Source organism: Myotis yumanensis, unplaced genomic scaffold, assembly GCF_028538775.1.
Source record: "Myotis yumanensis isolate MYYU_CA2020_CCGP unplaced genomic scaffold, mMyoYum1.0.hap1 SCAF_2, whole genome shotgun sequence".
Lineage (NCBI taxonomy): Eukaryota > Metazoa > Chordata > Mammalia > Chiroptera > Vespertilionidae > Myotis > Myotis yumanensis.
The window spans coordinates 187,599,079-187,617,274 of record NW_027223753.1 but is presented as its reverse complement, the minus strand read 5'-3'; the positions used below and the strand labels follow the sequence as shown (position 1 = coordinate 187,617,274).

Here is an 18,196-nt window from a genome sequence, read left to right as displayed (position 1 = left end):
ACTGAACACCAAAAGCATGATATCTTTACACATTTTAATTACTTTTTCTTTAAAGAGTATGGATTTTATTTCTGCTAGAATTTCCTGTGTTCTTCTACACCAGCGTCATAGGAAATCCTAATGTTCTCAAGATTTCTTTTCATTTCATTGCACCTGCTTTTCAGGATCAACAAGTTAGTTTACAAGCTTCAAGTCTCAAATCCAAAATACTTACTTGTGGGTGAAATAGAAATCCTGGAGAAGGTCTCAAGTATTTCTCTTTTAAAGCTTCAAGTGGGTCAGTTAGTTTTCTTTTCTCTACTCTGAAAGGTTAAAATTAGATTTGGGATATGAATCAGACTCATATATCAATTACTACATAATCACTGACATTTAAAACAGCTCACAGTAAAGCAAATGGTAGGTTTCTGGGAAGCACACTAATAAAAATATAAAGTCATCTGTTCAGTTCTTAAAGAATACTTACGGCACTTCTAGGCATGCAAAGAGAGGAGGTCCTATTTATATGGAAAAATCCTATTGAATGACTAGTCATTCTAATGAGGAAATATTTTAAAAAAATGAAGAGTCATGAAATCAGAGGCAACTGGTGATAAGTCTGTACCTTTCCACTCACTTTGTAGACAAGAATGCTTGGTGACTTTGAAATCGTGAGGACAGGGTTCATTTTGAAAATTAAAATTATTTTCTACCAAGAAGGTGCTCCCCCAAATATTCATAATACCTCTTCCATATTTGCCAATAATGGCAGGAGAGTTTCTAAGCATACTGTACACCCTGCTAGCCACTCTTTGAGGTGTAAGCATCTTCTTTTGGATGCCAACTGCTGATAAACAGGGCAGGTGAAAGGGGGAGGGGGGTAGGAAGAGGATGAGGATCTATTTGAAGATAGACAGCGACATCCAAAACTTATATATATAGCCCTCTGCATTAGAAATGTTTGTCATTCTATTTTCTATTAAGCATATAGGAAATGACATGAGTTGAATTATTTATTTTATCAACTGTGGGTAAGTTTCTTTTAAAAGCTTGAATAAGTACACTTTTAAAATAGAATCAAAATGAATAAAAACAGCTACCACTGCTTGAAATTTTATATGTGCTAGTTCTGCATACACTATTTCACTTATTAAAATAGGAGCTCTTCTATCCTTTTGATGGGTGAAAAAATATTTAAGACAGGAAAAGATGAGATTTCAACCCAGTTTTTACACTAAAATGGGTGTAGTCCTTTCCCAAGTTTGGTAGAATGACAGGCTTAAGGGCTTAATTGAGGCAAATGCCAGAGAGAAGAATGAGATAAGAGTAAGCAAAAGTAAAGTTAGGAGGTGGTAGACACGGACATAATGGGTTAATGAAGGAACTGAAAGTCTATTTCATTGGGAGGGTCTAAGAAAGAGAGTCTGAGAAATTATCTTCACAAAGGATATATCACTGAGTTGAAAATACAACTCTATGGGCAATGTGTAACAGACAGTCTACACACAAAACATGGCAGATCTGTTTTCCCTTCTTTTTCCTTCTCTAGTAATGGGTCTGCCACAGGAATTAAAATTAAGATATAATAATTTTTTAGGGTGGGGGGAGGTACCCAAGCATGATATACTCATGGCTCTGATATATTTTTGATAGTCCTTTTTTATTCCCCTTATCATGTTCAAGTAAAAGTATCCCTTAACATACTAGCAATGTTTCCTGTTTAATGTGTTGTAGATAATACAGGTTGAAAAAAGTTTTAAATAATAAATTTTGTAACTCTAGTACCTATTAAGCAAAAGGAATTCAATAAATATTATTAAATGAAAGAATAGTTTGTCTCTTGTCCTGGCTGGGTAGTTTAATTAGTTTAGAGCATCATCCTGATACACCATTGTTATGAGTTCAATCCCTGGTCATGGAATATACAAGAATCAATTGATGAATGCATAATAGAACAAAAAATTCTCTCTCTCTCTCTCTCTCTCTCTCTCTTTCTCTCTTTCTCTCTCTCTCTCTCCATCTCTTCCTCCCTCCTTTCCTCTCTCTCTCTCTCAAATCAATTAAAAAAAGATTGCCTCTTCATAAAAGAGAACCTGAAAAAAATATGCAAATACTTTCAGCTTAAATAAGTCCAATAAAAAAGTATCTACATCTTCCATTAACTCCTGATGATGTTCAAGATTTGGATGAGAAAGTAAATGTGGAAAATTTAATATTTAAAATACATAATAAGCATAATTACTGTTATTCATACCTTTTAAAGAAAACTAGTATTTAAAAACTAAATCATTCTGAATGGTCAAGTGACTGTTACAGTATGCTGCATAACGAGGTTTTTATTAAGCATATATGTGTCCCCCAAAGAATTTTTGGATGCTTTCAAGGAAAGTGGATAATGAAAGCATTAAACAAAGATGTGTTTTCTTAAGCCAACCACTCACATTATATACAAAACATTTTTGTGATTAATATTTCACTTACTTGGGGCTCCTAACAGATTTATTTAGAAACAGAATATGAACAGTGTTTATCAAGGATTGTTGGTAGGTTGACAACGCGTGAACTCTTGCTGTTCTGTGTCCCATCTCATCCCAAATAACCTGACCCATTTAAGTACCCACACATATTTGCATTAATCCGTCAGGAGCCTCATTCTTCCGCCACTTGACAACTTGCTTTAAATACGACTTTCCCATATTTTCCACTTTAAAAAGAGTGTTTAAAAATAAATTTATTGTCAAGGGAAAGAACTCTGTGGGTCTATTCCAAAACCCCAAATTCAGAGTCATCCAAAAATAAGTCCAAACTTCAACTTTCTGAATAAAAACGAATTTACTCGCTCAAAAAAACTTCACTTTCTGTTTTATTATAATAGTTAACATGGTTTGTTAAACACTGTAACTCCATACCGTAAACACTAGCTTTCATGCCCATGTTCACATTTAAACGCTTCCCATCTACCCTTACCTGTAGATAGGGTCCATGAAGAAAGGAGTGGGTCTCGCATGCTGCAAGGAGCCATCTGATGCAGACCTTGGTTCAATGTTGCTGCCTTTCTTTTCCCCAAACACATGGTTTTTTCGAGGCTCAGTAAGCTTTGTCCCACTGGCTCTACTCCTACTGCCCATACTTAGATCCAGGGGCTGGTCTTGACTTGTGGCTGGCGTGGCTGAAGGCTTGGAGGGCACTGGAGTCAAGGGCTTCTCATCCTTTCGCTTAGTGGTGAGATCAAAGGGAGACTCAGAGCTTCCCTTCTGCAGTTTCTTTACTTCACTTGGTGATTGGGGTTCCATTTTCAAGGGTAACGATCTCAAGTCTCTATCAGGAAATGGGTACATTGACTGAGAGAATGCTGGAAAAAACGGGAGGGGAAACATGGAAGGGTAAGGTAAAGCTCCAACTTTTTTGTCTTGCAGCCCCACCAGTCCTGTTGAACCAAAGTATTTTTCAGCAATAGAAGCAATAGCCTTTATAGAATCATTCACAGCTCCTGACACCGCAGTTTGCTCCTCTAAAGATGGTGAGAAAATGGAATGATTGCTGTATTCTTTCTTATTATGTATTGAAGCCAGATTCTGAAGAGGGCTTACTTTGTCTTTGAACATTTTACCATTTTCTTTAAATTTTTCTTTATCACTTTCAATGTCACTTTCCAGATCAGAGCCCGAGGTTGTTTCCAGGTCACTGCCACTTGGCGTACTGACATCATCAAGGTCACTACTCTCTGACTGGTCACTGATTTTCTCAAGGGGCCTCTCTCCAGAGGACCTCTCGGGCTGGAGCTCCACTGGCTTATTGTCCCCTACAGGTGGGTGTTTAGATAGTGCCTTCAAAATATCCTGTGTAGCTGGCAGTATCTGAGGATGTGTCATGAGGGGACTTTGACTTTTGTTTGTCTGTTCAGTACTTGATAGTCCTTTAACAGGAGAACTAGCAGGTATCAAAGGAGGCCTGTGGTACAAGCCGGAAGGAAACAGACCAGGGAAGCTAAAAGAAAATCCAGGAGCTGTTGGAAAGGTAAGACCAGCAGGGTGCCGATTGGCACCAAAATAGTCAGCAAGGCCCGGGTTGGCATGACTCATATTAACCATGGACGTTTTATCCATAGCTGGGGTTCCAGGAAGTGAAATGCCTTGGCCAAAAAATCCACCTGCCGCAAAGTGGTTCTTGCCCTCACAAAACCTCCTGTGCTTATTTAAGGAAGACGTAGTGCTGAACATTTGTCCACAGTCTTTGCACTTGATTTGGGTTCTGCAATCAGCATGCATGCGCTTATGACGACAAAGGTTTGAAAACTGAGTATAGGATTTATGGCAGACCTCACCTGTGTGCAAACAACAAAAAAGAATCTCAGGCTTTATGGCAATTGCTTCTGAATTTAGCAAGTATCACAAGTGGTTTACCCCAAATTTCAATTAGGAAGCCAGGACTAGATGTTGGAGGCACCAAGCTGGGTGCTCCGAACACAGAAAACCCCGTTTCACTAGATTCCAAAGCAAGGCATCCAACCTGACAAATGTCTTGAGGCAGCACAATTATTTCATATATATAAGAATATTCTTATCATCCCCATTGCATAATATGTTGCATCATATTTTTGCCTTTGAATATTCATGAAAAAGTCAAATCCCAGCAGACACTGACTTCCCACGCAATTGCTTCTCTAACAGAAGCTTTCAAACGAACGTCTTTAGGCATAACATGAAACATAACAGGAACCCCTTCAACAGTTTAGACCATTTAAAGAACTCTATATTGTAGGCACCAGAACAAAATAAAACAGCCTTCCCCTCAACCAGAAACTTCACCTTTATTCCCTCTCCCCTTGGGGGAAAAAGCCTGTGACTGCTCTACCATTATTTAATTTGAATTATATCATATGCTCTCATCATTCACACATCAAAGCCACACAACAATGCACATTGTGTATTCTGAGACATTTTTAACAATCATTTTCATGATTTCAGAAAGACTGACATAATTTACAATGGCTCTATTTTAAGCCTGCAAAGGAAACTAAATTGAATGTAGCCCATCCTGCATTGCTGGTTCCCATGAACTATGATCACGTCCTCTGACTTCCCCTCACACCAGTGGTTGTGCTAACCTTCCTGCATTTATGAACCCCCTGTGCTTGGGAAACATGTCCACTTGTTGTCATATCTTCACCGGTTATCTCAGGGCTTGCCTTCTCTGTGCTATAGCCAACTACGGTAAAGCGGGGGTGGGGGGGGGGGTGGGGGGGGGGGGCGCGTTGGGGAGGCACTCTGAATGCTCTGGGCCGGAAAGAACACAGCAGTGGGTGTGGCTGGGAAATAACCCTCTTCACTGAGAATTTGCAAAAACAGTAGCACATCTTCCTCCTCGAATATGTGCAAACAGATCTCAGTATATTTTAAGACCAAACTCAGTAACCCTTGAGAAGTAAGAATCCCACTGACTTACTTCATGGTGGAGCGGGATTATAGGATCCCATTTCCTAAGCATCCCATTTTTATTTTACTTTAGTAAAGACGAGCCCACTTTATATGGGAGCTTAATGTAATGCTCCTGTGCAGGTTTAATAGATGCAGAAATATGATATGCCTCCTTGGTAATTGTTGAAACAAATTTATAGAAAAAATTAAATTGAAGACAAAACATAACATTTATGGCTTTCATGTGATGGCTGTCCTTCAGCAGAGAGTGGCTGAGCCCCTGAGTCAAAGCAATAATAATTAAAAAAATAAAACTCACGCAAAGGAGATTTTACAGACCTTCAGTCACCTAAAACTCACCCAGAACTTGGATGATCCCACACACCACCAATAGGATGCAACCAAGTGATTCCATATCTAGCTCTTTTATTACTAACAGTTAAAATGCATGACTACATATATCAGTGTGCTTAGTAATATGAAAGGAGTTTTCAACTGTGGGATGATTCATAACATTGTTGAGAAGCATAATAAGCATCTTAACGGCAAGGGAAGTGAGTGATTACTTTTCAAATCATTATTCTGGAATATATTGACCAGAGTCTCCTTTAAAAGTATATACTAGTTAACCCTATACAATATGTATGTGTGTATAACAAATTCATATATATATATATATATATATATATGAATTTAAATAGTATATATAATTAAATTCTTTGATACACTAATCAAAACCATATGACGTAGAGGGTAGAAGCAGGAGACTTTCACCAGTTATACTAATTCAGCTATGAGCAATAACAAGAAATAGTAAATGAAATGTTGGAATTATAAACGTACACTCATTAAGAAAGCGACACCTCCCCTCTGGCCATTAAAATGTCTTATGGGTATTCAACCAAGGTGGAAGCTTTTGAAAGGTTTGCAACTTTTTGGCAAAGGACAGTTGCCCTGTACACTTCTTTCTGAGAGCTCAAGGCATCTAGGAAAATCAAGAGCTTCTCTCTATTGAAGTAGAAGGTGCGTTTGACTGCCCTGGCTGTCCCGTGTGACCCGGATGAGCAGTGTCTGTGAGCGACCTCAAGAACACGGCATCTGTGATGTTTCCTTAGGCAGAGGCAATGCTTTTCTCACTTGAAGGCCTGGCCCACCACAAACCACCAGGCCTGCAGGTAAACGGCTCAATTGATGTTGAAGTCTCTGCTCTACTGTAATTTTCTCAGTAATAACGAATTAGCCAGCAGTTAACATTGCGTTTTTCTACTTATTAAACAAATTAAGAGGTATTTTGAATATATTCAGCCTATTAGAGCATGTGGTTTCTATTTGGGAAGCTGGAGGTTTCTGTAAAGCAGTGAGTAATTACCTTAGCGATGGTGACTTTGGGCTCAAGCTTGGCGGTGCACTGTAATAAGAGACAGTTGCCATAAACACACCAGTGGGGGTACAGCGTGGTGTGTGGCCTTCTGGTGAGAAACAGATATCAACTCTAGGTGAACCTCCTCCACCCCAAAGCCTCCACACCAACTCCTCTTTTGTTCTGAAATTACATGGCTATTATTCATAATTACCCCATGGTTCTCTGTCAGATTTTGTATTTGAAGAAAGCCATCTGCTATTTAAATTTACCAATAATTACTGAAAATACATTCATGGGAAATCATTTGTGCAATCTAATTGGAAAGGGACACCCTATAGCACTTTAAAGTGAAATACTTGACTTCAGCACAATTAAAATTCCAGATCCCAGAATCTCGGATGATAGCAGGCTGTATTTTCTGACTTTTATTTTAAATAATAGAGAAAGCGTTAAATGGGGGTTGCTAATTTTTTGTGGTCTATTTCACTTCTCCCCCCACCCCACCAAAACTTAATACATTTATTAAAAATGTATTTCTGAAAAATCAGAAATAATTGAATTACTTACGCCTGTAGTATTTGCAAGGACATTGTTAGAGCATTGCAAGCTAGAGTCTTGCTTTTTTGGAGACAAGAAGTCTAAAATTTCTATTGTATACTTTACTTCCTGCAACTTTCAACAGAGCTTCCCCAAGGGAGGCCAGAGCACCCTTTTGTTTATCAGCTAGTCCTCTTCACTCCACCCAGGGAACATGTGAGCCAAACGGGACTCTAGTGTAAGCTGGAAAAGGAAAGGAAAGCTCTGTTGGTGCTTAGAAGCACAAAAGAGGGCTGTGCCAAGGCCAAATGGAGGAGGGCTAGTCTCTGGCATCTCCATGTTGGCACTGGAAATTAGGTTTTTTTCCATTAGGTCCTGTAGAAGTGTCTCCTATACCTACTACAAACCATTATTAGGCAAAAACACTGTTTTGCAAGGGTTCCCAAGTCAGAGATGGTGCCAACAACCAAGTATGCTTCAACCAGTCCTAAGCTTATCTGGATCCAAAATCAGTCTTGACGTTTGTAGCACAGCTCAATGAGTCACTGTGTTCACATGCCCAGCCGAGCAATGGATCAAAAGGAGTCCAGAGTTGCTGCCCAGATGGACTGAGAGCCACTGGCTTTCCTGATGAAATATTTCAGCACAATACAGAGAACAGGAGTGGGTGGACTGCAGAAGAACCAAATGAGGGCTTTATTTTGCTTTATTTGAAGTGTGTTACTAAAGTGTTCAGATTGCACAAAAACACACAAACCACTGCCTTAAATCTGCTTGAGTGCAGGGAGTTACAGACGCAGGGTGTCCAGCATCAGAGTGAAAATGTTCTGCTTTTCAAGTAACTGAGAACTACTGACCCTGGGATCAGCAGCCAGGAGCAGGTTGAAGAGCATGTTACTTCCTTCTCTCTCTCCCCACACAGACACTCACACACATACACACCGAGCCCTAAGCCCACTCGCCAGGTGGGGCTCTTCCGGCTCTGTCTGATCCAGAACTGGTTTTTATCACTTCATCTTGGTTCCCCGTATCTGCTATTTGTGATTTACAAAGCCACAGACGTTTTCAGCGTGAGACCAATCTGGTCGTCTCTATTAAATCCTACAACCCAGGGAGGCTTCCCTCGCAATATTTAACAACTTCTCTTTTCCCTACCTGTTATTGATTTCATCTCAAAGAAAACACCCCAGGGACCACAGGCAAAATACCATGGATCTGGTTTTAAAAGATTTGCTGGGATTAGAAAATAGCCCGACTGGAATGGACCATAAAGAGCTAATGTGGAGACCCCTCTAATGGCCATGTGTGGCCACTCTCTTGATCACAGTGCCTTTTGGACGAGAGACAGATGCAGGAAGAAGGGCTGGAGTGTTAAAAACTTACAGATAAAGGGCTTCACACTGCTGTGGATGTGCTTGTGTTGTTTGAGGCCCGATGAAGTGGCAAACGTTTTGCCACACTCAGGGCAAGCGTGGGCCCGGGCACCAACGTGCTGAGAGCGAATGTGCCGCTGAAGGTTGCTAGGGTCCGTGAAAACCTGCTAGGAAATGAGTACTGATTAATCGAGAAACTTAATTCAAGGACACAATAAAGAAGACCAGGAATGACTCAAGAAGGAATTTGGTTTATGTGTTTTGTTTTTGTTTATTGCCCCCCCCCCCCCCCAAGACCAAAAGCTCCTCTAGAGTCTAGGGAATGGACTGTAAGTCATTTAGCTCTATATCCTTAGCATGAAGTGTCCATTGGTATCAGCTGAATGAAATAATTAATGACATTATTAGACCATATTCGGGCCTTTTTTATCCTAATCAGAGTGATTGGAGTTGAATAATAAAATGCTGGTCATGACATTACTAAAATAGCACACTATTTCCATCCTTTACATAAAAGACACAATATGTACAAAATTGGGGGAGCTTTTGACTAAAGTATCACAATTCTATCCAAGGAGTTCCCCTCACTTAAATTCTAACACTGTGTTTTCAGTAAATTACCATTAAGCAAAAATTATTCCTTTGGACACTTTACTAACAAAAAAATAAAGAAAAACCACCAACACATCTGGGAGCAAAACATCTCTAGAGAAAATTTCAAATGTCACAATTTTCATGAGAAAAGATATTCAAATATTATGAAAAGTTTTTGCAAACTGAAATCAACTTTCATGACATTAGGATATCTTTCAGTTAACTGAGAAACATGAAAATTACATAATTAATTAAATTAATTATTGTTCCTTTAATGGTCAAGGTGAAGTGCATTCATTTCACCCTTACGTTGTTCTGCAACTGGGCACTCAGGAACTATGCCTTTAATTAGAATTAAGTTTAATTAGAATTTATGGTGGGGATCTGGGTGGAAAAATCTGCAAATGTGGAAGTCTCCCATTCTTTCTGAATAGGCATTCAGAAACTTTATGTGACTTCCTCAGAAATTGCTATTAAAATAAATCAGTAATGTGCATTGGATAAAATTTTCATTCTCCGTAAGGCTATAAAACAACCCCATGCTGGCAAGCCAGTAGCGGAACCAGGAATTTACCGTGGATGTCTGACACCTAGTTCTGGAACTCACCATTAAGCCTCACTTCCTCCCTTACAAAAATAAAACGATACCCACTAAGTGTTTTTATACACTGCACTAATGCCTTTTAGCATACAGCACTCAGTCTACTTTTCTCAAGATATTTATAGTTTCCCCTCTCAAGGCTTGTTTTTATATATCGTAGCAAGTGATAGATTAAGAGAGAGCAGGATGACAGAGAGCCAAGTAGTCTACAAATTCACTGTACCTTGGCACAATTTTCACATTCATAGTGCTTTCCACTGTCATGTGACATCTGGTGGCGAATTAAATTGGACTTCCAGTTAAATGCCTTGGGACACTGATCACACTTGTATTCCCTCTCTTCAGTATGTGACAACATGTGTTTCTCCAGGCTGTTAAGAGAACAATTAACTTAATAAAGACACGGTGACAAAGAATACATTCATACCCAGAAGGTCATTTTATTACCAGTCCAACTGGCAATTACAGAAATAAGAAAGAAAAGTTGTTGAGGTGAGGAGGAAGAAAGAAAGGAAACAGGCTTGCAACAGACAGAAGTACATTTTATGTTTCCGAGACTGTCTCCCACTAATGCAGAGAAGTGACCCTGTTGTTAGGAAATAAATCTGCTACAGCTAGCAGGAACCAGTTGCCAATTTAGGGGCATGATAAACAAGTAGCTATTTGTCAAGCCTGGAGCCACTACACAATTCTGACAGTAACACATATTGCTAACACCCACTTAAATACAAAGACTCAAACAGAAAATGTTAAGAAAATGCTTCAGAACATGCAAGCAGGTATTCTATGTGATGTATATAACTTCTAGATTCAAAAAAGTACTTTTGTTTTTTACCCATGTCACCATATGGAAAGTGAGCTATAAGCCACCTATTCAATAAGCAACTTCCCAATGTAACCCTGGGATAAATGAATGGACAAGCAGATGGACTGATGGATGAATAGGTCTGTGTATAGATATAAAGGTACAAATATTGTAAATAGAGAAAAATATGTATATATGTATTAATATTGGAGAAAAGAAAAGTGTGTAATATTTTAAGTGAATGAAATCTTAAAGACCTTCAAAAGAAAAACATCAGAAGTTTCTCACATAGTTTCTCTGTTTTAAAACTTAGAATACTTTTTCCTTCTCAATTGTTTTTCCCCTTCTCTAAAATTGTCTATGAAATCTGCATGAATACAATAAAAATAAATATTATAGATAATGTATTAGTGTGATATTCAGAAGGTGTTTGCAATATTTTTTTGCTAATTAAATACAAAAACACATAACACAGACTACCCCCACGTAAAGTCACCAGAGCTCCATGGAGAAACAGCCTGTTTTCAAGTTTGAATAACAAAATATACAAGAAGGGCCTTGAACATGTTGTTATGGCAAAGAGCAACAAAGTCATTGATCATGTCAAAAGAATGAAGGTGCCAACTTGAAGCGATGCCCACTGAACATATATGAGGAAATTTAAGCATCAATAAAAATAATTAATCTCATCTTTTAACAATATCAATATTAAAAAACACACAAATAGAACCTCACTGGTCATTCTTGGAAGCTGCTGGGAAGCCAAATAAGTATTCTGAAAATTGATAAATAAAAGGAAAAAAACTCATCTACAGGACTTACATGATGAGCAAATAAAGAATGAGGGGGAGATTCACTTTATATAATTAATCCAGATAATGAATAAAGAAAGAACACTAGAACTAAAACATTCATTTTGCAGCCCCTAAAGAATAAATGAATCTAGGAAATTCATTATGTACCTCCCGATAGAAATAAATAATACCAGGAATGAGGTCTTCTTCCCAAAACTTTGAACCTGTCTGTGATCAAGGCTTGGGATGTAACTCAATTTACAGGAACTAATGGGGCTGGAGAAAGATGTTAAACAACTCCAAGAAGATACAATCAGCAGAATTTAGACTGGAGGAAATGCTATAGGAAAACCGGCTCAGTTGCCTCTATAAATAAATTGTAATGAGAGAGAGAGAATAAATGAGAATGAGAGAACAGAAGAGAGAGAAACAGACAAACTTACTGATTCTAACTGGGGAACCTATAAATTGAAAGAGATAGAAGTAGCATGTCAGCCTGTGCAATGAGGAGGCTTATTTGATCTCAATTCAAACAAACACTAACAATCATGAGATACTGGGGGAATTTGAACACCGACCGACTATTTTATAATATTAAGGAATTATTATTCTTTAAGTTTATGTTGAATTTATGTTTTAAGGAGTCCTTACTTCCTACAGATACATAATGAACTATTTATGAATAAAATTATATAATATCCAGAATTTATTTCAAACAATCCAAAATGAGTATAGCTGAGACAAGATTGGCCTTGTGTGATACCGAAACTGAGTATATGGGGTTTATTATATCATCCTCTTTAGTTTTGTATGTATTTTAAACTTTCATAAGAAAAAGTTGCTTTAAAAAACTCAGCAACAACAAAAATACTACCAAGCATACAAATACACTGTCTCTTCCATGTTTCATTTCTCTGTAAGATGACCACTGTCAATGTGAGTATCAGGTCAGACCTCTGTGCACCTAGAATACATTATCCAGAGGATATGTAGACTGAGTGTGTGAGGGTGTGTGAAAAATGAAATGCCCTTTCTCATATCTTGATAAATTGGAAATACCTTTCTCCTATTTTTTTCTCTTCCTCAGCTTCCTCCCTACATTTTTTTTTTTCATATTGGCACACAAACTCATTTTTCCTGCCCCATGAGTCAGTTGAGCTGGAAGTGCTATTCTATTTGAGCACAAGTGGCGATATCTCTGTGAACAAAAGGTACCAGGAGAGTACAGGTGTGTGGAGTCACGAGAAAGGCCCTATCTTTATCTACACTACATAATCCTCTGTTTGTTACACAAGTTGAAATGTTCATAAGTGAGTTAGGAGAGAGATATCCACAGCTACAGGTAACATTGAACTGAGTCAGGGACATCTTCCAAAATCATTGTACAGATTGCTATGCTCACTGTTGTCCTTTACAACCCATGAAGGCATGCCACTTTATGACAAACATTATATTCTAATATGTATGTTAAATCATTAGCTCTAAAATCCAGCAGTAAAAGATTGGCCTATAGAGTCTTACTCCTGGTTCCCTAACTCCTAGGGTAGGATATAGCTTTAAGAGGATACTAAATGGTACATGGCGGGGGTGAGGGGGGGGGGGGGCGGGGAGAAATAGCAAAGCAAGGGGAATTTTCCTTTCTTTGCTTCTTCTAATTTAGCATAAAATCCATATTGTTTCATGGAATTGTCAGCTTTCAAGTAACAAATGATAGAAGGAATTAAAAGGCAAATCCTTCTCACCAAAGCACATGCACGTTGCTTTCATAAGCATAGAAGCAATCCAGTCAATCACTACTGAGACTTCACTTTTCATAGAATTTTATCCTGATTCAGGAAGTTTGTGTCCCAAGTTATAGAAATCTTTCTGGTTCATTCCACCTTTTGTGTGTCAACCTTTGTTTTTTTTATCTTTTGGGGGTGGGAAGAGAGTATTCTTTTCTCACCATTTTACAGAAAAGATACAGGACAGAATAACAGATGTCAAGAAAGGATTTTTCTTTTGTTTCAATTATAAAGAATAATACAGGATTCAATAAAGTGGAAATATTTAAAGAATGTAGGTTCCACTCACGGCTAAATTATCTAACCATTTGGATGCTCCACACCAGGTTCCATAATGACATGCTGTACCCATCTGACTGAACTACCAAAAAGTGAATTTTGAGGGCTCATCCGGTGCCAGATAATTAGGTGTCCTTATTGTTTTCCACTGACAGTGGGTTTTTGGCATTAAGCAGAGTTAACTGAGGCTTAATCTTTCTTAACTGAGGCTTAGTCAGAGTTCGAAGCTTTCTCCCCGTAAGAAGTATTGCTATGCACTTCTAGTAGGAAATAGGAATTACATTTTAGTGTTAGTCTGTCTATTTTTGTTTTATAATGCTGACCTTTATTTTTTTATAATGAAATTATAGGAAGTAGACGTAATCTCTGGCATCAGAAATATTGCTTTGCGGTAGAAATACGTGTTTTATCCACTGGAATTTATTATTTTTATTCTGTTTTCCAATTTGGACACAATTATATTTAAGAGACATGCTGCATTGTTTTTTGAATTACCAATCCATGTTTTAACAAACATACTGTATAACAGATAGTCTCTATGCAAATTTATGTCAAGCAGTAAAGATGAGTTTAAAGGATACTGGGAAAGCCCTCTTATTCCCCAAAACGTTTTTTCTCTAATAACTAAATTAGGCCTGAGTTTTCAAAACTAGAGATTCATTCTTTTGATTCAGTTTCCTCAAGGACGAACTGATGCTTGATGCCTTTTTAGTCACTTATGCATTAAAATGAATGACTGCTATATGAAATCGTTTCCTACAAGAGGTCTCCCCAGAGAAGAAGGTGCGGGCAACCAAAGGAGGTGAAAAGGAGAGGGAAGAAGGGGAGACATTAAGGAAAGAATGGAAACAAAGTGATAAAGTGAAAGAGGAGGAGTGCCCAAGACAAACGGAGTAATTCATGCTCTTGAATAAGACCAGTTAATATACTACCACACTCATTTAAATACAATGGTGTATGTTCACTTGAAATTCTGATTATGGGTTCCAAGGACCATTTTCTCATTTAAAAGCAATAGAATGAATACAATTATTAGCATTGTTCGTGGACCAAGGCAAAAACAATTAGGTAGAAACAAACAAACAAAAAATCTATTAGCTGGTTTTATACATCTCTGATCTGAGAATCCATTTTGAAGCATAATTATCAGAAAGTTTTTTAGAGGGTGGGTTCCAGGGTTCTTGTTTTCTTTAATAGAAATGAAAAATATTCTTGAATGAAATTCAAAAGGCTATAAAAGTTTATATATGCCCTGACCGGTTTGGATCAGTGGCTAGAGCATCGGCCTGTGGACTGAAGGGTCCCAGGTTCGATTCCGGTCAAGGGCATGTACCTTGGTTGCAGGCACATCCCCAGTGGGGGTTGTGCAGGAGGCAGCTGATAGATGTTTCTCTCTCATCAATGTTTCTAGCTCTCTATCCCTCTCCCTTCCTCTCTGTAAAAAAATCAATAAAATATATTTTAAAAAATAAGCTAACACTTTTTTAAAAAAGTTTATGATTAAAATGGGATTTTCATTTTGGTGAAAATAGAATTAAAGAATCATTTCATTTTAGACCATGTTCATTTGTTTCCTTTGGGAAATTCAACATTTTCTCCACTGAGAATGCTTTTCTTATTCTTTTATGTATGTGCAGTTTAAATAGCTGAAACTAAATCCATGGATTACATGGATCGATCAAAAGACCACCCTTAAATGAAGAGCAGAAGAGATCTTTTTTATCATCTAAATGTTTCTAGAGGTAGCTTTCCTGATTAGCATATGATTGTTATAATTAGCATCATAGCTATTCCAAGTAGTCTGAGTCTTCCTCTAAGTTATATTTTATGGCAACATTAAGCTTTCAGCTGGCGATAAGAGTGCTTAAATAAAAACAAACATTATCTATCTGGTATCCAAATAACTCATTCCAACTTCACTGTAAATATTTTACAGATGAGAATTTCCCGAAAAAGGCTATTTCCAAACATGTACTAACACACTTATCAGGTTCATTGCGGTTCCAAAACTTCCCATCTGCATAAATTCTGAAAATTCAGCATAAGGACATTTTATCACAAAGTAAATAAATATGTTTCGTAGTGCAACATGCCATTTCTAACCTTTGCAAATCAGGAAAAACTTGGTCACATTCCTTACACTCCTGGATTGCGTGTATCTCTCGGAGATCATTTTCACTTTCAAGTTTTTGTTGGAAGTCCTCTTCCACCATTGAGAAGGCTGAGTGAGGGGTGCTGCACGGGAACTTCTGGTGATCCGCTAGTTCAGCCTTGGACTCAAAGAGCTGGTCACAGTCCTCACAGCGATATTGCCGTTCTTCTGTGAATAAAATTCCAGTGTCACTAACATTGGGAGATCAGGACGTGCCACCACAGCCTAGCAGGTATTATCGGATTAGGAAAGACATCGCAAAAATTACTTGATTTTCACTTCTACCACTTCAATTTTAATGTAGAATAGAAATAGTAAGAAAGATAGGACAGAGCCCAGAACAATAACATAAGTGATATTACTGTGGCTACAAGTATAGACTTCCTATCAGATAAAACCCTTCCAGGATTTAATATTCACGGGATATTAAAAGTAGCAATGACCACTTACTGAGCATCATTTATTTCCTCAGTCTCATACATGGATTACTGATATTCCTGAAAACCTGATTGTAAGGAATCATATGTCATATTTTAATTCCAATTTTTAGATGAGGGTATTGAAGCTCAGAGAAGTTCAGTAACCAGTCAGGGATTCTACAGCTAGGTGGTTGTACCAGGATTGGAACCCATCGCTGTTCCACACACTTCTCACTGTGCCATGCATCCTGAAGGATGCTTGAGACACACAGTCCCCATTTGAGCCATGCTTAATTAAGCCTGGTTAATATCAGCAAACTTGAAGTATTTCATCACATTCACCATGACTATAATGGGACACAGGATGTTTGTAGATTCTTTTAGGCTCATTTAATATTACCCCAGGGTCAGTGTCCATTGGCATGGCTTTGTTAAATAGCAAACATAACATGAATCTGCACTTTAAATCAGCGAGACAAATAAAGGGTAGTAATGGGGACTGGCAACAACAAGGTTAAAAAGTGTCAGGGAGTGAGGATATTATTTCCATTCTTTCCACTTGAATAGCATTTAGTCCACTCATGAGGCCATACAACTAGACCCAGATCACACAGACCCTACCCCAGAAGTCTTGGCAATAGCTCCCAAAGCTGAAAGACACCCAGAGCAACAACAGGAGACACAATCCCTGGTTTATAGACCTACAGTCAGGACCTGGAGCCAGTTGTTCATTGACTGAATGTTTTTGAGGGAACAATTCAGTCGCCAACTGAATGCTAGGCATTTTGCTAGAGAATTAATATGCAAGAAACTCAAGGGGACACACATGTGGACAGAGTGTGATATATTTTATGACAGGTGCATGCATGGGGCGAAGGGAATTCAGAGGAACGGGACAAATCCATTTATCTGAGGGAGAGTTTCAGAAAATGTCATAAGCAAGAATCAGTCAGGTGAATTGGGATGAGGGTGGGCACTGCAGGCAGCAGAAACAACATGGACCAACGATGAAGGCAAGAAAGAGCATGGCGGGCTCCCGGAAGTCCAAGCTATAGAGAAGCATGGACAGTTTTAGAGGGTGGGTGTTGGGGAGGAGTGGGAAATGGAGCTAGAGAGGGTAGCAGGTCAGCGGGGGCTTTTTAGGTCCCTGCTAGGAGGGGAAGAGAAAGCCACTGAAGCTGGAAAGCCCACAGAAATGGAAACGTGAGAAGCTAAGCCAGCGGTTCTCAACCTGTGGGTCACGACCCCTTTGGCGGTCGAACGACCCTTTAACAGGGGCCGCCTAAGACCATCCTGCATATCAGATATTTACATTATGATTCATAACAGTAGCAACATTACAGTTATGCAGTAGCAACGGAAATAATTTTATGGTTGGGTCACAACATGAGGAACTGTATTTAAAGGGCCAGAAGGTTGAGAACCACTGAAGCAGACAGGTCTGCTGTGATCTACACAGAGTACTAGTTTAGTTTAAACTAAACAGTAACAGGGGACCAGGAAGGTAAAGAAATTAGGATATAGATGATTAAGGAAGAAGGAGGCATTCTAAAATAAATCACCTCAGCTCTAAAGACAGGTCTCTCAATGAGATTAACTAGCTAATGAAAACATTTCCTATTGTCTGTTACACTAGCCACATATTTAAAATCTACATTTAGAAACTTAGCCAGCAGTCTGAACACAAACAGAACCTTCAAGCTATATAATAAGTGGGAAAGGCCTAGGTTTTAAAGACAGAAAGACCTTGTTTTGAATGCTGACTCTACCACTTTCTAGCCATGTGGTCTTTGCCACTGTAGCCTCAGTCTTCCTATCTGTATAATGGAAATAATTCCTTTCCTACAGGTTTGATCTATGTGTAAAGATTAAATGAGATAATAAATGGAAAGCATATAATAGCTAGCGCATAATATGTGTACAATGCAAATGTTTTATTTTCTCTTTCCTAAGAAACATTAAATCCTAGAAGTATAAAATACAAATCGCCATTTAAACATCACATATACTATATATGGTATATGATACTTTGAAAACAAAAGGCAACTGATGGGTTCAAAGGTATTGTAAAGGAAGGCAATGTATGAAAGGCAGCCCAG

At 38.3% G+C, this 18,196-nt stretch overlaps 1 protein-coding gene across 9 annotated transcripts in view; it reads right to left on the bottom strand.

The window, feature by feature from the left end:
- The window catches only part of MECOM (MDS1 and EVI1 complex locus), a 578,899-nt gene that overhangs the window by 31,733 nt on the left and 528,970 nt on the right, over positions 1–18,196 (bottom strand). For 6 of the 9 annotated variants that reach the window (XM_070406852.1, XM_070406847.1, XM_070406849.1 and 3 more), the window contains 5 exons: positions 15,630–15,846; positions 10,088–10,235; positions 8,680–8,836; positions 2,947–4,303; positions 215–302 (listed from right to left, as the gene is read on the bottom strand). In XM_070406852.1, the coding sequence (XP_070262953.1) occupies positions 215–302; positions 2,947–4,303; positions 8,680–8,836; positions 10,088–10,235; positions 15,630–15,846 (1,967 nt within the window). The remainder of the gene's footprint in view (positions 1–214; positions 303–2,946; positions 4,304–8,679; positions 8,837–10,087; positions 10,236–15,629; positions 15,847–18,196) is intronic. The other 3 variants (XM_070406848.1, XM_070406850.1, XM_070406855.1) reach the window with 2 other exon arrangements.